The sequence below is a fragment of the Ranitomeya variabilis genome, chromosome 3 (assembly GCF_051348905.1).
Source record: "Ranitomeya variabilis isolate aRanVar5 chromosome 3, aRanVar5.hap1, whole genome shotgun sequence".
Taxonomy (NCBI): domain Eukaryota; kingdom Metazoa; phylum Chordata; class Amphibia; order Anura; family Dendrobatidae; genus Ranitomeya; species Ranitomeya variabilis.
In genome coordinates, this window is record NC_135234.1 from 656,676,605 (window position 1) to 656,699,219 (window position 22,615).

The 22,615-nt window shown below is 41.8% G+C and overlaps 1 protein-coding gene across 1 annotated transcript in view; it reads left to right on the top strand.

The window, feature by feature from the left end:
• The window catches only part of MARCHF9 (membrane associated ring-CH-type finger 9), a 266,343-nt gene extending 245,267 nt beyond the window's left edge, over nucleotides 1-21,076 (top strand). Inside the window, exon 5 of the mRNA XM_077297788.1 lies at nucleotides 19,919-21,076. Coding sequence (XP_077153903.1) covers nucleotides 19,919-20,244 — 326 coding nt within the window. The 3' untranslated portion in view covers nucleotides 20,245-21,076. The remainder of the gene's footprint in view (nucleotides 1-19,918) is intronic.
• Nucleotides 21,077-22,615: the final 1,539 nt, after the last annotated feature.

Sequence of the window (22,615 nt, forward strand, 5' to 3'; positions counted from 1 at the left end):
CGCGTCTGTTATTATGCTTAAACCTTTTTTCCTCCAGACGTAGAGGATGCCCCCTTGTCTCTGTCACCGGTCTATGATTAAAAAGATCATCAGAAAGGTCTTTGTACTGTCCCCTCATATATTTATACATTAACATAAGATCACCCCTTAGCCTTCGTTTTTCCAAACTAAATAGCCCCAAGTGTAATAACCTATCTTGGTATGGCAGACCCCCCAGTCCTCTAATAACCTTGGTCGCTCTTCTCTGCACCCGCTCCAGTTCAGCTATGTCTTTCTTATACACCGGAGACCAGAACTGTGCACAGTATTCTAAGTGTGGTCGAACTAGTGACTTGTATAGAGGTAAAATTATGTTCTCCTCATGAGCATCTATGCCTCTTTTAATGCATCCCATTATTTTATTTGCCTTTGTAGCAGCTGCCTGATACTGGCCACTGAATATGAGTTTGTCATCCACCCATACACCCAGGTCTTTTTCATTGGTGGTTTTGCCCAGAGTTTTAGAATTAAGCACATAGTTATACATCTTATTACTTCTGCCCAAGTACATGACCTTACATTTATCCCCATTAAAGCTCATTTGCCATTTATCAGCCCAAGCTTCTAGTTTACATAAATCATCCTGTAATATAAAATTGTCCTCCTCTGTATTGATTACCCTGCAGAGTTTAGTGTCATCTGCAAATATTGAAATTCTACTCTGAATGCCCCCTACAAGGTCATTAATAAATATGTTAAAAAGAAGAGGGCCCAATACTGACCCCTGTGGTACCCCACTACTAACCGCGACCCAGTCCGAGTGTGCTCCATTAATAACCACCCTTTGTTTCCTATCCCTGAGCCAGCTCTTAACCCACTTGCACATATTTTCCCCTATCCCCATTATTCTCATTTTATGTATCAACCTTTTAAGAGATACAATTCTTCCTACACAAAACAAGCCATGTCAGCACCAAACCTGTTCAGCTATGGGTCCAGGTCTAATAAAAAGACGAGAATTACTGTGTCCTGAAGGCCCAAAATAACTGCGCACTGGAGGGGAACAAGGTGGATCCAGGGGGTCTCTAAAGTCAACACTGTGAAAAATAGCGGCATTGTCTGCAGATACAGTGCTACGGCAATAATTAAAGCGAGTGCAGGAAACAGACCATGAGCCGCTTGTCTGAGGTCATTGATTCACATTATATTAGTCACATGGATTTCTTTTGAGGAAATAAAATGAGCATGAATATTTTTGATCTTCCCAAACACATTTCTACTGAAAATCCAATAGAAAAACATAAATGTGTACTTTTAACTGAAAATTAATTTGCCCTGAGATGTAATGGTGTCTGCATTAACTGCGAGGCTTTGTGATAGATAGATAGATAGATAGATAGATAGATAGATAGATAGATAGATAGATAGATAGATAGATAGATAGATACAGTTATATGAAAAAGTTTGGGCACCCCTATTAATCTTAAGCTTAATGTTTTATAAAAATTGGGTTTTTTTTGCAACAGCTATTTCAGTTTCATATATCTAATAACTGTTGGACACAGTAATGTTTCTGCCTTGAAATGAGGTTTATTGTACTAATAGAAAATGTGCAATCTGCATTCAAACAAAATTTGACAGGTGCATAAGTATGGGCACTTCACCAGAAAAGTGACATTAATATTTAGATCCTCCTTTGGCAAAAATAACCGCCTCTAGTCGCTTCCTGTAGCTTTTAATGAGTGCCTGGATCCTGAAGGAAGGTATTTTTGACCATTCCTCTTTACAAAACAATTCCAGTTCAGTTAAGTTTGATGGTCGCGGAGCATGGACAGCCCTCTTCAAATGATCCCACAGATGTTCAATGATATTCAGGTCTGGGGACTGGGATGGCCATTCCAGAACAGTGTAATTGACCCTCTGCATGAATGCCTGAGTAGATTTGGAGCGGTATTTTGGATCATTGTCTTGCTGAAAGATCCATCCCCTGCGTAACTTCAACTTTGTCACTGATTCATGAACATTATTGTCAAGAATCTGTTGATACTGAGAGGAATCCATGCGTCCCTCAACTTTAACAAGATTCCCGGTGCCGGCATTGGCCACACAGCCCCAAAGCATGATGGAACCTCCACCAAATTTTACTGTGGGTAGCAAGTGTTTTTCTTGGAATGCTGTGTTTTTTTGCCGCCATGCATAACGCCTTTTTGTATGACCAAACAACTCAATTTTGGTTTCATCAGTCCACAGGACCTTCTTCCAAAAATAAATAGGCTTCTCCAAATGTGCTTTTGCATACCTCAGCCGACTCTGTGGCGTGCTTGTAGAAACGGCTTCTTTCGCATCACTCTCCCATACAGCTTCTCCTTGTGCAATGTGCGTTGTATAGTTGACCAATGCACAGTGACACCATCTGCAGCAAGTTGATGCTGCAGCTCTCTGGAGGTGGTCTGAGGATTGTCCTTGACGGATCTCACCATTCTTCTTCTCTGCCTTTCTGATATTTTTCTTGGCCTGCCACTTCTGGCCTTAACAAGAACTGTACCTGTGTTCTTCCATTTCCTTACTACGTTCCTCACAGTGGAAATTGACAGGTTAAATCTCTTAGACAGCTTTTTGTATCCTTCCCCTGAACAACTATGTTGAATAATCTTTGTTTTCAGATCATTTGACAGTTGTTTTGAGGAGCCCATGATGCCACTCTTCAGAGGAGATTCAAACAGGAGAACAACTTGCAAGTGGCCACTTTAAGTAGCTTTTCTCATGATTGCATACACCTGGCTATGAAGTTCAGAGCTCAATGAGGTTACAAAACCAAAAAAAGTGCTTTAGTAAGTCACTAAAAAGTAGGTAGGAGTATTTAAAACAAGAAAATGATAAGGGTGCCCATACTTATGCACCTGTCAAATTTTGTTTGAATGCAGATTGCACATTTTCTGTTAGTACAATAAACCTCATTTCAAGGCAGAAACATTACTGTGTCCAACAGTTATTAGATATATGAAACTGAAATAGCTGTTGCAAAAAAAACTATTTTTGTAAAACATTAAGCTTAAGATTAATAGGGGTGCCTAAACTTTTTCATATAACTGTAGCTAGATAGATAGATAGATAGATAGATAGATAGATAGATAGATAGATAGATAGATAGATAGAGTGATAGATAGTGATAGACAAAGATATAGATAGATAATATATAGATAGAGAGATAGATAATAGAGTGATAGATAGATAAAGATGATAGAGTGATAGATAGATACCGTCTGGCAAATAGTATTTGATCCCTTGCTGATTTTGTAAGTTTGCCCACTGATAAAGACATGAACAGTCTATAGTTTTAAGGGTAGGTTAATTTTAACATTGAGAGATACAATATCAAAAATAAAATCCAGAAAACCACACTGTATATATTATATAAATTTACTTGCATTTTGCAGTGAGAAATAAGTATTTGATCCCTCTGGCAAACAAGACTCAATACTTGGTGGCAAAACCCTTGTTGGCAAGCACAGCAGTCAGATTTTTTTCTAGTTGATGATGAGGTATGCACACATGTCCGGAGGAATTTTGCTCCACTCCTCTTTGCAGATCATCTCTAAATCATTAAGATTTTGAGGCTGTCGCTTGGCAACTCGGAGCTTCATCTCCCTCCATAAGTTTTCTATGCGATTAAGGTCCGGAGACTGGCTAGGCCACTCCATAACCTCAGTGTGCTTCTTTTTGAGCCACTCCTTTGTTGCCTTGGCTGTATGTTTTGAGTCATTGTCTTTCTGAAGACCCATCCATGACCCATTTTTAATGTCCTGGCGTAGGGAAGGTGGTTGTGTCTCAGGATTTTATGGTACATGGCTCCATCCGTTCTCCCATTGATGCGGTGAAGTAGTCCTGTGCCCTTAGCAGAGAAACACCCCCAAAACATAATGTTTCCACCTCCATGCTTGGCAGTGGGGATGGTGTTCGTTGGGTCATATGCAGCATTTCTTGTCCTCCAAACACGGTGAGTTGAGTTAATGCCAAAGAGATCAACTTTTGTCTCATCTGACCACAGCACCCTCTCCCAATCACCCACAGAATCATCGAGGTGTTCATTGGCAAACTTCAGACGGGTCTACACATGTGCCTTCTTGAGCAGGGGGACCTTGTGGGCACTGCAGGATTGTAAACCTTTACGGCGTAATGTGTTACCAATGGTTTTCTTGGTGACTGTGGTCCCAGCCGCCTTGAGATCATTAACACGTTCCCCCCGTATAGGTTTAGGCTGATCTCTCATCTTCCTCATGATCAAGGATACCCCACGAGGTGAGATTTTGCATGGTGCCCCAGATCGATGTTGATTGACAGTCATTTTGTATTTCTTCCATTTGTTAACTATTGTAGTTGTCTCCTTCTCACCCAGCCTCTTACTTATAGTTTTGTAGCCCATTCCAGCTTTATGCAGGTCTATGATCTTGTCCCTGACATCCTTATAAAGCTCTTTGGTCTTGCCCATGTTGTAGAGGTTAGAGTCTGACTGATTGAGCCTGTGGACAGGAGTCTTTTATAAAGGTGACTATGTAAGACAGCTGTCTTTAATGCAGGTAACGAGTTGATTAGGAGCATCTAACTGGTCTTTAGGAGCCGAAACTCTTAGGCTACTTTCACACTAGCGTCGGGCTCGGCCCGTCGCTGTATGTCGGGCCGAGGTTACCGACGCTAGCGTTGTATACGCCGCACAACGGGGGCAGTGGATGCATTTTTCCAGGGCATCCGCTGCCCCATTGTGAGGTGCGGGGAGGTGGGGGCGGAGTTCCGGCCGCGCATGCGCGGTCGGAAAAAGCGGACTGTCGGCGGCAAAAAACGTTACATGTAGCTTTTTTTGTGCCGACGGTCCGCCACAACACGGCGCAACCGTCGCACGACGGTTGCGACGTGTGTCAATCCGTCGCAATACGTCGCTTAATGTTAGTCTATGGGGAAAAAACGCATCCTGCAAGCACTTTTGCAGGATGCGTTTTTTCGGCCAAACGACGCATTGCGACGGATTGCAAAAAACGCTAGTGTGAAAGTAGCCTTAATGGTTGGTAGGGGATCAAATAAAAAAACCAAGCTAAGATGGACCGAAATCCTAGAAAAAATCTATAAACCAAAAAGACAAGGATCCCTAAAATGTAACTTTTAATAGAACCAGTAAAAAACTCTATTTAACATGAATAATTGAGTTTTTTACTGGTTCTATTAAAAGTTACATTTTAGGGATCCTTGTCTTTTTGGTTTATAGGGGATCAAATACTTATTTCCCACTGCAAAATGTAAATACATTTATATAATTTATACAATGTGATTTTCTGGATTTTATTTTTGATATTCTATGTCTCAATGTTAAAATGAACCTACCCTTAAAATTATAGACTGTTCATGTCTTTGTCAGTGGGCAAACTTACAAAATCAGCAAGGGATCAAATACTTATTTCCCCCACTGTAGATAGATCTTAGATAGATAGATTAATAGATAGATAGATGGATAGACAGATGTTAGATAGATAATGGATTGATAGATAATAGATATTAGATAGATAGATAGATAGATATTACATAGATTGATATTAGATAAAGATATTAGATCAGAGGTGTCAAACTGCATTCCTCGAGGGCCGCCAACAGGTCATGTTTTCAGGATTTCCTTAGCATTCCACAAGGTGCTGGAATCATTCTGTGCAGGTGATTAAATTATCACCTGTGCAATACAAGGAAATCCTGAAAACATGACCTGTTGGCGGCCCTCGAGGAATGCAGTTTGACACCTCTGTATTAGATAGATTAAGGGTAAGTTCACACAGAGCGTTTTTGCTGCGTTTTTTTATACTAATTTGCAGCTGCTTTTTACAGTACCAGCAAAGCCTATGAGATTTCAGAAATCTCATGCACACACATTGGTTTTTTGTGTCATCAGGATTTTGTGCTTTGCTGCGTTTTTTGGACATAGAACATGTCACTTCTTTCAGCGTTTTTTCACCCATTGACTTGAATTGATGGTGAAAAAACGCTGCAAATGCACAGGTTGATTTTTCTTGCAGCGTATTGGCTGCAGAAAAGTCAAGGAGAGCCAGATGTGACCTCACACTCCGCTCTGCTACATCTAGATGACAGGCTGCATGATGTGTCCATGCAGCCTGTCATCCAGCAGAGCGGACCCGAACCCCATTCACAATGGCAATGGGCGGCCCGACAATACAGTGTTTGACACGCTGTCATATGCATGACAGCGCGGCAAACACTGCTTGGGATTATTTCCCCGCCGGTCAAAGAGTCGCAGTTACCACGCTGTCAGAAGACAGCGGGAGCGCTCAGCTGTGATCGGAGGTATGCAGTTTACCTCCAGTTACTGGTGTCAGCTGATGGGACTACTGATCCCATCATCTGACACCTGCTAGCGCTAATTACAGTGACAGCAGGAGCGGCGGATGGGAGTTTTCATCTGCCACTCCTGCACTATAAATAAATACTTTAAAAAAAAAACTGCGTGGGTTCCCCCCCCTATTTTTGATAACCAGCCAGACAAAACTTACAACTTGGGGCTGCAACCCCCAGCTGTCAGCTTAAGTGAGGCTAGTTATAAAGAATAGAGGGGTCCTCACGCTTTTTTTTTTTTTTTTAATTATTTAAATAAATAATTTAAAAAAATGGCGTGGGGTCCCCCTCATTTTTGACAACCAGCCTTGCTAAAGCTCACAGCTGGGGGCTGGTATTCTCAGGCTGGTTAAGGGCCATTGGTATAGGCCCCCCAGGCTAAAAATAGCAGCCCACAGATGCCCAGAATAGGCACATCTATTAGATGCGCCTATTCTGGCGCTTTGCCCGGCTCTTCCCACTTGCCCTGTAGCGGTGGCAAGCTGGGTAATGTTTGTGTGGATAATGTCACCAGTGACATTAAGCCCACGGCTTAGTAATGGAGAAGCGTCTATAAGACACCTATCCATTACTAATCCTATAGTTGTTACATGTAAATAAAGACACAGGCTGAATAAAGTCCTTTAATGAAATAAAACACCACACAGTTTTTCCATTTTATTATTCAGGTAATCCATGCGATGCCCTTGATCTCCTGAAATAAAAATAACAAACCAACACAAATACTGCCTGGTCCGACGCAGTCCAATATAACAAGTGTCCCACGCAGTAATCCATATCTGGGGGAGATAAAGTTTACAACCGGGAGCGCTGCTAATGCGACCGCTCCTGGCTGTAAACAACTGGGGAATGAATGATACGCAGCGGGCGCAGGCTCAGTAACTAGCGGTGATGTCACCGAGCCTGCGCTCCCTCACAGCCTGACCTGAGGTAACCTCTGCACCGTGGGAAAATGCCGGGGGGAAAGGATACCGCAGGTAATGTACCTATCTATTCTATCAATCTATCTATTTTTCTATTATCTTTCTATCTATTCATTCTATCTATCATCTATCTATCTATTCATTCTATCTATCTACAGGAAGTTTTTTTTTTTCCTCTGGGGCACTCAACTTTATTGGCATGCACAAAGAGACAAAAAAATGCACCAAAACCTTGACGAAAATCGCACCAAAAAATGCACTTAAACCTGCGTTTTTGATGCAGCTTCTTTCCTGCCAAAAAGATCTGATTTTGCTGCAGAAAAAAAAAGCAGCAAAAACTCCCTGTGTGAACTTACCCTAATACAGTAGATAGATAACAGATAGCTAGATATTAGATAGATTAATAGATGATAGATATTAGATACAAGATAGATAGATATTACATAGATAGATATTACGTAGGTAGATTAATAGATAATAGATATATAGATAGATACGACATCGATAGATAATGGATAGTCAATCAGAAGGATAGCCAGAAAGATAGATGGTTGTATAAATGTGCAGACAAAAATAAAGGCTGCACTTCCACAATAGAAAATTATAAAAATTTAATAGCCTGTAGTGACAGTGACGTTTCGATCCAATTTTGACCTTTCTCAAGCAATGTTAAGATGCGAATGCCAATATATTTAAAGGTGCATCAATCAATACATCAATTACATACAATATCCATAATGCATAGAGAACACAATAGATTCATCATGCGCAGAGTAGGGCACGTATTGCATGTTTACATTCACATATATAAATCCATATAGGACATAATGCATCATTGAAAGATAATAATACATGAGCAAACAGCTGAATTATTCCACAAATCCCCATGTGTCAGTGATTATATTCATCAAAAGACTCACTCACTCCACAACTAACGTGATCCCTGCTGAAATCAGCGTCCAGGAACTGCTCATGATCCAAGTAAACCAGCACTAGAGGGGAAAAGATGGGGTCCAGCGGGTCTGCACATGTGTTTGGGCCATATTGGTTACAAATTAGACCTGATCATAAGGTAGTGGGATAGGAACCCCATTTCTGGAGAACCAACCACACTATGGGTAAAAGGGGAGGTACCTGCCCATATTAAGGCCATCCCTCAACCCAAACCTAAACTGACGCTTGGTATTGAAATATAAAGGAATCTCAATGCTTACAATGCCTGACTCGCTCATATATTCAATTTTTACAAAAAATAAAATGATAATGCATGAAACATCTTGAAATTAAAAAAAATGTTGAAAAACATTTTTAGGGGGAAAAATGCGCAGAGCAAATTATGCATAAATCATAATAAACATCAAAGGTTGTGCAGTGGGATGAGTGGTTTCCATCAATATGTGTTCCCCAATGTATGTGATCTGTGAAAAAAAAAAAAAAAAGTAAATATTAAGAAAAATGCAAAAACAAAAAACGATGTCTTCTAATGAAAGAAAACAATCCTACAAACAAAAGGAAACTACAAATGGTTGTATAGATAAATAGTCTATATTGTAATCAATTCTGCCCAAGGCCAGATCTACAGTTCCTATAGGTACATGCTCTTAGGTGGTCCTGGTGGACATTGAGGAAAAGACAAGGGTTAGGCTGCAGAAGACTGTAAATAGTATTTCCCCAGGCTTCCAGCCAGGGCTGCCACTAGGAATTTCAGGGCCCCATACTGGCAACATTTTCGGGCCCCCTTAAGACTCCGCCCAGGCTCCACTCCAGCTCTGCCTCCACCCCTCAAACCTTCCACAGTCCCACTGCCCACCTTTGGAAAAAGTCAACTTCTGCACCCTGTCCTCACCAATCAGATAGTAACAGTTCACATGAAACACCATATCACATAAATAGCCAGCAGCTTTTGTTCTGGTCAAAAAATTTAAGCCGCCACCACAACATGGCAGACTCTTTTGCCAGGGCCCTACTCTAATCTATTAAAAATTTCTTAAAGGGATCCTGTTACCAGGTTTGGCCGATACGAGTTACGGCCACCCCCTTTTAGGGTTTATATACAGCATTCTATAAAACTGTAGAAAAGCCCCGACCTGTAAGAGAAGAAAAATAACTTTTATTATACTCACCTGCGGGGCGGTCCGGTCCGATAGGCGTCGCTGGTCTTGGTCATGCGCCTCCCATCTTCTTGTGGTGCCGCCCTCCTTGGTTCGTGTGGATGACGCGTCCCTCCCTGCATCATCCACACGGTCTGCTCGGCATCGCGCAGATGTACTTATCTGCCCTGTTGAGGGCAGAGCATAATCCTGCAGTGTCCTGGCGCTGGGCCTCTCGGACTTTTCCCTTCGCCTGTGCTCTTCAGTACTTTGCTTTGCCCTCAACAGGGCAGATAAGTACGCCTGCACAGGATCATCGCCTTTATGTAGCAGAGCCGATGAGACAGCTGCAGCTTCTAGTCTTCCATGGAAACTATTGAAACATGCATAAAGTAAAAAAGAAAGTTTTTACAAATATTAAAAAAATATAAAAGTTCAAATCACCCCCCTTTCACACCATTCAAAATAAAACAATACAAAAAATCATATTTGGCATCGCTGCTTTCAGAATTTTCCGATCTATCAATATAAAAAAGTATTAACTCGATTGTTAAATGGTATAACGAGAAAAAAAGTAAAAACGCCAGAATTATGTTTTTTTTGGTCGCCGCAGCATTGCATTAAAATGCAATAACGAGTGATTAAAAGATCGTACACACACCAAAATCATATAATTAAAACCGTCAGCTCGGCAAGCAAAAAATAAGCCCTCACCCACCTCGAGGTCACGAAAAAATGGAGACTCTGCGGGTAGTGGAAAATGGCGCAGTTTTTTTTAACAAACTTTGGATTTTTTTTCACCCTTTAAATAAAAAAGAACCTAGACATGTTTGGTGTCTATAAACTCATAATGACCTGGAGAACCATAATAGCAGGTTAGTTTTAGCGCACAGCACTTTAGTGCATGATGGGGCCCAGTGAGCAGAAGCATAAGAGGCGGGCAACCCTGTGTACTGCTGATCACCGTGCCCCAAACACAGCAGTAAGTGCATTAATGCCAATTTTCTATATTATTTTAATAATGAAGTACTTGTAGGGATGAAAAACATCAGCCATGTTGAGTTTTGACATGCCCAATCCTTTGTTTTTATAATAGGTAAGCCTCCACCAGAGGTGTCTGGCAGCAACTTTGTGTCTGTTTACAAGAGACAATCTGGGACACTAAACAACCGCTACTTGTTTCCTGATTGACGGTCGTTGACACAGGCAGACTGGTCATTAATTGTGCACTGAGGTTGCAGTCAGCCCTGGAGCCTAGGGGGCCAATATGAAAAGACTATTGCTATCAAAAGACTTGCAATAGTTGAGGGCCCTGTTGGAGATGTTGTATTTGAGCCCATGATCTCCAAGTTATGCCACCGCTCCCCATGTACATTTAACCATATGATTGTGTGGAGTGGTTGAGAGGAATACCTATAGGCTGACGGGTAATTAAAGTGTATGCCCAGGTTTAGGCATTAAATTATGTCTGAAAAGATTTTAGATAAAATAGATTTTATTTGACATTCTTAGGAAACCAAGAACAAGCAACATATTTAAGGCTCTGCTAGCCATAGAAACTATACCTAAACGTTCAATGCTACCAGTACTTTGGTTACTTGCCTTTGCCCCTTAGCTCTCGGTGTCCAACAAAAGAGAAATGATACATTTGCCCCAAAGTAGTTTACCATGCTGTCTTTTATTTCTAGGTTGGTTTGGACTGTGGTATTAAACATACAGTCGTTTATATATAGAAGATATATTTATAGTCTGACATTTTCATTTAAACCAAACTGCATGAACGATGGCCCCCTGCAAATGCACTTCCACAGAATCAGGACAGCCATGCATGATTTATGTCACACGTGTCTGGAGTACAGAAGTCCTCCACCTACTCTTACGTCCAGTATACCTGCCTAGAAAAGAGTGCTGTATATACTACATTATTGTAAAGCACTGCGCTATTATATTCCGCAGCGCTTTACAGACACTTTCATCACTGTCCCCAGTGGGGCTCACAATCTAGATTCCCTACCAGTATGACTTTGGAGTGGGAGGAAACTGGAGACCCCGGAGGAAACCCACACAAACACTGGGAGAACATACAAAGTAATGGAAAAGAGAAGGATTAGCTGGGTAGAAAGGCAAAATGAGCAATAGTAATTACACAGCGCTGCATAATTTAGTGATTGCAGTATATTAAGAGGGGAAAAACTTTGGTGGGAGGAGGAGTGCTTCTTTAACAGATGCACAGAGGTTCAGGGGCTTTTTTTTACTTCTTTTCCATTTCCAAGAATTGTATTTATTAGTAACGGCTGACTAGGGGATCTGCCAGGATTCTTGTCGTACTGTCCAGAGTCGCCATGGTTAGTTCAGTTAGACAAAACAGAGGTCAAGGCGAGAAGAATCTGGTAATGACTGCTACCCAGGCGTAGATCAGAAATAGCCACAATAACACCGCTCAGAGTAGAAGGATAGACTACGTGCGGGGATTGGAGGATTGGGTCACAGCTAAATGCAGTCCTATTTCTTAGCCTTTGACGCGCACATACACATACACGGGAGGGCAAGTTCATTAAATGCAGTAGCTGGAGGATTGTCATGGGCAGCAGAAGTACAAGAGCTTTTACAGCTAGAAGCAGAGGAGTGTGCAGGAGGCTGAGGACAGCGCCAGCTGCCGGATATAACACACTGGCACAAAGGTCTTATAGGTCTGCACTGGGCCAATATATACTGTCTGCCACGTTAATGAACCTCCGACGGGTGCCGTGTAAGGGAGGTCCTCGCCCCCAGACATCTCCGCTCTAGCTGTGCATGTCCTAGAACCTGACACAGTTTTATTTCTGCTCAGCTAAGCTCACATGAGAGCATGAAAGATGGTTCCATTTTCTTCAAGGAAGAAAACAATTTTCCAACTGTATTATCATCCTTATGCTCTCTGTATGTTACATCCATGTGACATTCATTTTCATACATCAGTTATTAAAGGAAATCTGTCACCAGGTTTTTGCCAGCTAATCTAAGGGCAGCATAATGTAGAGACCGAGACCCTGATTCCAGTGATGTGTCACTTACTGTGCTGCTCACTGTAATTTTGATAAAATCACAGTTTTTTTCAGCAGGAGATTATCACTAGAGGACTAGCAAACCTGCCACCCTCCTCCATATTCTTCCATATTCATGAGCTCTGTATAACCTCGCCCCCAGCACTGACTGGCAGATTTCTGCCTATGTATTGCACATTACACAGTGTTGTGGACGGATTATCTAGAGCTCAGCATTCAGAGCACTGCTAGATCTGGTGCAGATAAAACAGTGATGTTATCACAACTGCAGCAAGCAGTCCAATAAGTGATACATTGTTGGAATCCCGGTCTCGGCCCCTACATCATACTGCTGGGGTAAAAAATCCTAGTAACAGATTCCCTTTACACAAATTATGCAAGGCCGAATACAGTTTCCTGTGTTAATTTTTGCATGAGATCCATTGGAAACATACGGATAGCGTTTGTATGGCCGTTGAGATATATAGTTGAGTCTCATTTCAAACCCAGATTAAATTAGCACATGTTGAAAATTTTATTACCATAGTTGATCCATTTATAAAATTGTTCATGCGAATAACCCATTCACTAATATTGGTCCATGTGCTGCCCATGCGATGTCAGCACTCTGTAGGAAAATATGTGTTTGTGAATGTATCCTTAAACTCACAGCAACATCCAGCAAAAAATAAAAACTACTTCTCCATGATCTGGATGGCTCTAGGAGCTGTACCTACTTTCCGTGGACTTCTGTAAGCCGCATTGTAATGCTATCCAGGTGGCGGTGCCACCTATAAATATATGTGGTGCCTAAGTGAACTTGTCTCTCTGAGGCTTAGAGCTTGGCATCTGACAACCACTCTAAAGCTTTCACATTGCCATCTGTATCTTGATCCAGTCACGGCTGAACTTCTGAAGACTCCTCACTACAATGCTGAAAGGCTTCCAGCACTACTAGGTCACAAGGAAAAGCTGAAGACTACCAGTCGCCCCTCCAACACCCTCAGACTTCTCTGGCAGTGTTCCTAACATCAAGAGGCCAGGATCTCAGTGGCCACTGTAGCGGTTTCAGGTGGCCGAGGTTATCGGTCTGATGTTGGATCGTAATGCACTAGTTGGCCACATGTCTCCTGACCTGACCATGACAGCTTCATAGAAGTATATGAAGCAATCACGCTTGTTTCAGGAGATATGTGGCCAGCCCGTTCCTTGCAATCCAACATTGGACCAAATATCACAAATCTCTTAAACAGCTCTAAGAAGAGGCTCCCAGTAAATCCACTCTTACCAGTTTTCAAACCAGAGACTACTTACCGTACTTGTTGAATCAATCATCGGCCTTAGAGGATCAAACCTCCAGAGGTGTCTGCTGCTCCAGGTAGACTTTTTTAGATTGACCTCTAGAGCAGTCCTTGGCAGGTCAGAGGTGCTCCTGGTGGGATGCCAAATGGCAAAGTACCCCCCAAAATTTCAGAATACTTTCTAGAATCAAAGGCTTGTAGATGTATAGATATTCCTCATGCTATATGTCCCCTATTACATCTTTGTACAGAAGCAGTATTATAGCCGTGGGTATAAGGTCTCAGTTGTTCTTAAAGCTAACTATGATGATTTTGATGTAAATAAATTATGCTAAGCAGGAATCCACGTATTTTGGTTTCCAGTTGCCAGTTCTAGAAGCAATGGAATGAAACTGAAAGGGAGAAGATAGAGATTAGATATTAGAAAAAACTTTTTGACAGTGAGGGTGATCAATGAGTGGAACAGACTACCACGAGAGGTGGTGACTTCTCCTTCAATGGAAGTCTTCAAAGGCTGGACAGACATCTGTCTGTTGGACACGAAGACCCAGGAGGTCCCTTCCAACTGTACCAGTCTATGGTTCTCTTAAAGATGCAGTGGAGGTTTATAAAATTGAGGCGCAAGTGTTTGTGGACTGGGTGTATGTAAAAATCATCTACAATATATGATTGACCAATAGAGGCCCTAATGACTCCAGCTACCCACATTCCCAAACAGAAGGCCACGGCACTTGATAGATTTAAAGAGAATCTAAAATCAGATATCGAGCCATTAAAGGGAACCTGTCACCCCCAAAATCGAAGGTGAGCTAAGCCCACCAGCATCAGGGGCTTATCTACAGCATTCTGTAATGCTGTAGATAAGCCCCCGATGTAACCTGAAAGATGAGAAAAAGAGGTTAGATTATACTCACCCAGGGGCTGTCCGATCCGATGGGCGTCGCAGTCTGGTTCGGGGCCTCCCATCTTCATATGATGACATCCTCTTCTTGTCCTCACACTGCGGCTCTGGCGCAGGCGTACTTTGTCTGCCCTGTTGAGGGCAGAGCAAAGTACTGCAGTGCGCAGGCGCCGGGAAAGGTCAGAGAGGCCCAGCGCCTGCACACTGCAGTACTTTGCTCTGACCTCAACAGGTCAGACAAAGTACGCCGCAGCTGCAGCGTGAAGACAAGAAGAGGACGTCGTTGTAAGAAGATGGGAGGCCCCGGACCGCGACGCCTATCGGACCGGACCGCAGTGGGACCGCCCCTGGGTGAGTATAATCTAACCTCTTTTTCTCATCTTTCAGGATACATCGGGGCTTATCTACAGCATTACAGAATGCTGTAGATAAGCCCCTAATGATGGTGGGCTTAGCACACCTTCGATTTTGGGGGTGACAGGTTCCCTTTAATTATTTCAGCTTCTTGTGTTAATTTTGACATTATTTACATTATCAGTCTGTATGAAAAATAAAATAAAAAAATTTAAGTCTTACAATTGTCACACTGGCCACAAGAGCTTTGTTGGATGCCAGGTTCTTCCTGTTGTTTCAGGAAAAACATGAACATAGCCGCAAGGGTCCGATTCCATCCTTATCTGTCATATAGACGCGTCTAATGATCATTGTGATGTGAGGTGGACAGGGTCAGCTGTGATATCGCTTATTGTGATTGGTGGATCCTTTATTAGCTGTTTACACAGGTGTTAGGCTATGTTCACATTTGCGTTGTTGTGTGCTGCGTCGGCGACGCAACGCAAAACGCATGCAAAACGCAGCAAAACGCAGCGTTTTGTGACGCATGCGTTCATTTTTTTAGCGCAAAAAAAATGCAACATGCTGCGTCCTCTGCGCCCTGACGCTTGCGCCAAAAAAACGCATGCGTCACAAAACGCAAGACAACGCATGTCCATGCGCCCCCCATGTTAAATATAGGGGCGCATGACACATGCATCGCCGCGGCTGCGCCCGACGCAACGCAAATGTGAACGTAGCCTTACCTGTCACTGTGAAAATTTCAAGATTACAAATTGTATTTTTTTTTTTAAATTAAGATGGGGATAGGAATAGAAAATATTACTTTTTTAATTACATGTGACGCATTCACTTAATTTTCTGATGATAGTTTCCCTTTAAATTAGTGTGACTTCTGGGTGCTGCCATTGATAAAGGGGCAAATCTGAGCTTCTGTACTGTACACCTTTGCTAGAGGACAAACCCTGAGCTGATAAGTTCTACATAATATAATGTTGGAGGACATGTAGCAGAGCTTTCCATACATTATTCAGCTTGTAGGCTTATAAACATGTATAGGGTGTCATGATATATTGCATTATTCTTTATCAAATCAGCGGTATTTGAGTAATGATCTTGTTGTGGTTCTGACTCCCCAAATAAAGTTGTGATTTATGACAGTGAAGTAATTTTCTGGTTAGCTGACTACTGCATAAAATTTTAATTAGACAAGCGACATATTAGTTGTTATTCCATTTCCAGTAAAACTGAAGGAGAAGGTGCTGCATTTAGAGAGTGGATGTTATTGCAGTGGGTTTATGCAAAATTTACAGGAAATTCTATGTGAAGTTAAAAGAGCAATAAAACAGCCAGGGGAATAAACAGCTTTTCAGACGGATCTTTAGTGCTCATATCTTATATGTCCCCTCTACCTGAAAGTCAACTGTATATAACAGAATATACCTGACAAAGAAAGAAATGTAAATGATCGCATGGATCTGACTGTTTCCATGCACATAGAAGATACAAGATGAGCAACTGTATATTAATAGTAACCATAATAATACTAATACAGGAGTCTATAGGAAGGCCAGGCACAACTGCACCGCTCCAGGACAGTTGATGAGTGCCGGTTTCTGGACCTTGGGTGCCACGCCAAACAGTCAACAATCCAAGTCCAAAGCACGAAAAGGAAGTGGCACAGACACTCACCGTCCCATTTAGTGTCCTTTATTTGGATATCACAGCAAAACAGCAAGGAAGCTTGGAGAGGAGCCGTTTCGCGGGGAGGACCCGTAGAAGTGCATTCTAGCGTGAAACGTCCGTTGCCTCTCCTCTCCAAGCTTCCTTGCTGTTTTGATGTGATATCCAACTAAAGGACACTAAATGGGACGGTGAGTGCCTGTGCCACTTCTTTTTTGTGCTTTGGACATAATAATACTAATGTTTGTTGTATAGCTCCAACGTAGTCAGCAGTGCTTTGCCATCAATTGGAACTGATATAGTACAAAAGAGCTTACAATCAAAAGGAGATTGGTTAGTGGAGCTATGCACAAAAAGTGCTGATCTGATCCAATGGACCAGACATTTACTATCTCTATACAATGATGATGATGATAATAATAATGAAAACTTTTGTTCATGCTTATATTCTGGTAAAATCTTCCACAATGCAGAAGTGTGCAAAAGTTTTTGGTAGGTGTGGAAAAAATATTATAAAGTGAGAATTCTTTAAAAAATAGAAAAATATTAAAATTTGAGAGTCCTCAGTGGTAGAGATACCTTTTAATGGCTAACTGAAAAACTGGCTAACATGTTACAAAGATCTACAGTATATTTTTCCTGTATTAAATAGAAGTGCTAATAGTTTATTTGTTTTTTTGTCGATTAAAAAAACATAAAGTGAATGAACAAAAAATAAATCATTATAAATAAATATTTGATGTGATAAATTTGAAGCCAATCAGTCCTCTGCCTGATGGTATTGCATGAAGGATAAGTATTGAGGACACCAAGAAATGGCAATGTTGATGACCGTAAAGGCAAGTGGTCGGCCAAGGAAACTTAGTGAAGCAGATGAAAGACACGTCATGCTTACTTCCCTTCAAAATCAGTAGTTGCCAAGCAATGCCATCAGCTCAGAACTGGCAGCAACCAATCGGACTCACCTACCAGCATCTACTGTTAGGAGACATCTGGCCAAAAGTGGTCTTCATGGAAGAATTGTGGCCAAAAGCCATACTATCGACAAGAGAAAGGTCTTTGTGCAGGGGAAAATTATCAATGGATGCAGCACTAAATCAGCTACGTACATAAGTGCACCATAATTCTGAGGATCAGTGATAATTCCGCCAGGTGGAATCAATAAGTCTCGGCATGGACTGCCAATATTCCATCGCTTAGTAAAATAGTGGAGTATCTGACGGTACATTTATGCCATACAGTCACGTTCTCCCGTAGTTGTTTGATCAGTGCAGATGTGTTCCCAATACTGAGACAACCATAGCAGAGAATGCAGTGGAATGGAGCCGCGCACCATCTCCCCACTGCGAACTCAAGGCAGCGGGACATTGAATGTAATTCTCAACCCTTGGATGGACTGAGTGGATGTATCTGAGGTCCAGTGTTCTTCACAGATAACAGTGGAAGAACTTTCCCTTCTCTGCCTTAACTCGCGAGTAGTTCAGTCATAAAACCGATGCAGAAAGACAATAAACTGGCAATGAAGCGCCGTCACACAATAATAGCCCCAGTGTGGCATACAATCCATGCTGTGTTTTTGAACAGTGTTATGCTGACACCGTTATGTGACGATACAGACATTTGCCATTTGCAGAAATACTAAAATTGGCAGTTTAGCAGCTCAGCCTGAGAAGACGCCAGTAATGGTATATGTAATGTGCCAGCAAAAATATATCCCACTGAAAGAACAGGCAATTTATTTAAATTCAGGGGTTATTGTAAGCATTTGGAATACAGTAGCCTTGCAGTTAACTCTACAGGCCAGTGGGATGTAGAGATAGTCTATTGGTAAGGCTGTGGACAAATCCTTAAAGGGGTTTTACCATTTCAGATTACCTCTCTTCCCCAGCTACAGTTTGTTTAAAAAAAAAACAACCATCTTTACTCACCTTCCCTGGGTCCACCACTCCATCGCTGCTCCCGGTGTCTGTTGTCTGCAGTGCATATGTCATGTCAGCAAAGCCTGCAGCCAATCACTGGGCTCCACGACTCTCCCGATATGACGGCAGGAGTGGCTGAGCTCACAGATTGGCTGCAGTGCTGTCGACGTGATGTCATGGCTACAGACAATGACACTGAGAGCAGCTGAGGAGAGTCATCTCTGGATCAGGGAAAGGTGACAAAAGCACAGGTTTTTTTTAACCAAACTGCAGCCTGGGGACAAGGCTTTACGAAATCATAAAAGCCATTTAAACACTGTTTTTACTTATTGGAACTGTCATACACAAAATGGAAAAGAAAGCCTGGTCAGATCGTAACTCCAAAGACATACTGATAGGGGACAGTGATAAAGTTGTCTGTAAAGTGCTGTGGAATTAATGGCAATATATAATTGAGTAAAATAGGTCATCTTAAAGGTACTCATATACCTCAGATAGCTGCCTGATATACATGAATGCTTGGTTAAGTGTTATGTATGGGAAGAGCGGAGTAAGCAGTTCACAAATACATCTGTCATTAACTTATTTTCCCCAGTTTCATCTGTGTGGGGAAACAATTGGGATGTCCCCTATTTCTCACTGATATTGGTGGGATTAGCTGACGTAAATCTAACGTGCAATACGAAAAAGAATCCGGCACTCGCAAATACAAGGAAGAAAATGTAGTTTTATTTGGCCGGCAATAATAGATTATGTAACATTTCAGTCTATTACTAAGACCTTCATCAGACAGTTTGCCATTTTAGATAGTTGTATAAATGGTGGGACAGAATACAGTGCAATATAGAAAAATGGTAACTGCACAAACGATGTATGGTAAATCTAATGTGCATTGGAAAGTCTACAGGAAGAGAGAAAACCTCCTCTAAGTAGAGCGTAAAGTTCTTCCTGTTGGGTTTAGTGTAAAGCCACCATGTACAGTACATTAAACTAATGTCGGCTGAACCAGCCAATATCTGTGGGTTAGACCAACACTCTGATGTGTATGGCGGCGCTGGCTGACTGATTGCTGGAGATGTCGATCGGGCATATCCAGGTTGGGCTGCCAACCTGAGACAAGCCCCTGACAGAGATTTTCGTCAGGAGCTTTATCATAAGGAACAGAGGAGCGCTCAGCCGATCAAGTCCTCCTGTGTATGGGAGACACAGCCTAATTTGCTGTCAGCCAAGCGACTGGCCAAAGCATTGTTCCTGGGACCTCCATCTACTGTAATGTGTGCATGTCCGTCTTATGGTTGTAATGGAATACTATGCACATGTCTATGTTTTCTCTTCAATGGCTTCTGTTATTTACATGGATGTTTATTCATATTTTACAGGTTTGATTATCCACGAAGGATCATCGGTCTACCGGATCTTCAAGCGATGGCAAGCTGTGAATCAGCAATGGAAGGTTCTGAACTATGATAAAACCAAGGACCTTGGGGAACCTATTAGTGGGACTACAAAGCTTGGGGGAAGGAATTCACGGACGAATCACTCTTCTCACGATAGAGGCCCTGGGCGGAGCCAGCGGGTTAGGACTATTTTAAACCATCACTGTGGTTATACAATCCTACACATCCTCAGCCACCTGCGGCCTAATGAACATCGAAATAGCTCAAACTCCAACAGAGAGGTGGTGATGAGAGTGACAACGGTATGAGAAATCGTCCGAAATGTTGAAGGAAATGGTTTGCTGCTATCCTTCACTGGCTTTACAGGTACCACGACTGCACTGGTATCGGAAGGGGGAAAGAAAAGAGCTTTGTTTTGCTGGAGAAAACAGCGAATTCTGATCCCTGAGGCGCCGGCCTTTCAGTGCATTTTGGCCAACCTTGTTGATATACGAAAAAGCCCTGATTTTTATTTTTTAAAAGTTTGGGCCTTTTATCATGTAATACTTTTCTGTGCGTCCTATCCGCTACAAATTCTGCCAGTCCGAATTGAAAGAATAGGGTTCCCTCCAATAAATGTCGTCGACCAAAACAAATGTCACTTGAAACGTTGAAATACGTCGAAAGCACAAGCCAGCGTTTAAAAAAAAGAAGTCATCACAAGAACCAAGTCTTAACTTTTTTTTACCTCAGCTTTAAAGGATGACAGCATCACAGAAAACCATAGGATACAAAACCTAAACGTAAAAAAAAATACAATTACGGAAGTAATTGTAAGAAATGCCTAAACACAAGGTAAAACGGCAGAAAAAGAAAACACAAAAAGACTCTGACGTGGTTCACAACTTTCTAAGCGATGAATAGGTGCAATAAAACATATTTTTACGGCAAAATGGGATCTTTGCAATAAGACGCTTATACGTTCCCTGGTTTTACATTTTTTGCATGAGTAAATGTAATTTTTTTTCCTCTCTTCTCCCTGCGGGAGGATAAAGAAAAAAATATTTATATGCAAATGGTCTCCAACTACATTTCTTTTCTTTTTCTCTTCTTACTCACATACTGGGATGTAAAATTAAAGGCATCAGGTTTTTCCTGTAACTTTTGCACTTGTATGTCTGTGTATGATGATGATGCAAGGGTGTCGCACTGATGCTTGTTTGGCTGATCATATCCATACTTTAACATTAGTTTAGTGTTTAGCGTATAGCAAATAACACTAGCATATTTTCATCTAAAACAGAGAAATCATAGCCAAGGTTAAAGTTTTCGTCTGGGATTAGGAAAAAAATCTGGATTTTTTTAAAATTTTCTTAGAAGTAACATCATTTTTTTCCTTGACTGTTGAGTTGAAATCCGCATGAAAAATCCACAGATAGTAATGGATTTAACATTCTGCAGCGTAAGTCAATTTCGCAGCAGGTGGATGAGATTTTTGTACTGTCATTCACTTTGCTGCTACTATAATTCAGTGTGGATTTTCCATCTGTAAATCAGGGTCAGAAATCCTGCAGAAAATTTGCAGCTTGTGAACTAGCACTTGTGTTCTTTGTTTCTTTTGACGTTTTTCAAATCTAATAGAGGATCCTACTTGTGTAGTGCCAGAAAAAAAATAACTTGCCTAGAGCACTAAGTAAATTCTCTGAGCCAAAAACATGAACAAAAAAAGCGTAAAACGTTTTGTATGTGGGCTTTTCAATATTTTACTGTAAACATTAAAGAGGTTAACAAGGACTATATTTTATATCATTTTTTTTTACTAACAGGCAGGTAGTTGCTCACTGCTTGCCTGCTCTGCCTAGTGCAGATCTCTGTCACAAATCGCTCCTGCCAGCAATTCAGCAGCTTCCACTGACGTCACATAGACAGAGCAGCAGCTTCTCTTCCACTCTGCTCTGTTGATGGGTTGAGACTGCTGATGTCATGCAGATTGGCAGCCAGAACTCCCCTTGCATAACTGTGGTTAGTCGGCTGTCATTCAACATGATATCGGCAGTCATACCCCGTCGACAGAGCTGACTGAAAGAATGAGGGTATGTGCACACGTTGCGGTTTTACTGCGGATCTGCAGCGTTTTCGACACTGCGGATCCGCAGCAGTTTTCCATGCGGTGTACAGTACCATGTTAACCTATGGAAAACAAAAACCACTGTGCACATGCTGTGGAAAAAAACGCGCGGAAACACAGTGGTTTATTTTCCGCAGCATGGCAATTCTTTGTACGGAATCCGCAGCGATTTTACACCTACTCCATATTAAAAAACCGCAGGCGTAAAACCGCAGTAGAAACCGCACAAAAACCACGGTAAATCCGCGATAAATCTGCAGGAAATTCAAAATCAGTGACCAAATCCGCACACCAGTCCACAGTGTGTGCACATAGCCTTAGAGCTGCTTTGTTGACGTGGAAGAGCTGAATCGCCGGCCAGAGTGGTCAGTGACTCCTCTGAGTTAGTATCAGATAGAACCAGCAGATAGATGTTAGATACTTAGCAACTACCTGCCTGTTAGTTTATTGGCCTATAGTAAAAAAATGATTTAGTCCTGGATAACCCCTTTATTTAACATTTGAGCACAGTAAAAAACACTAAGGCTATGTCTCCACGTTCAGGATGGCCGGCGGTATCGCCGCAGCGGCGA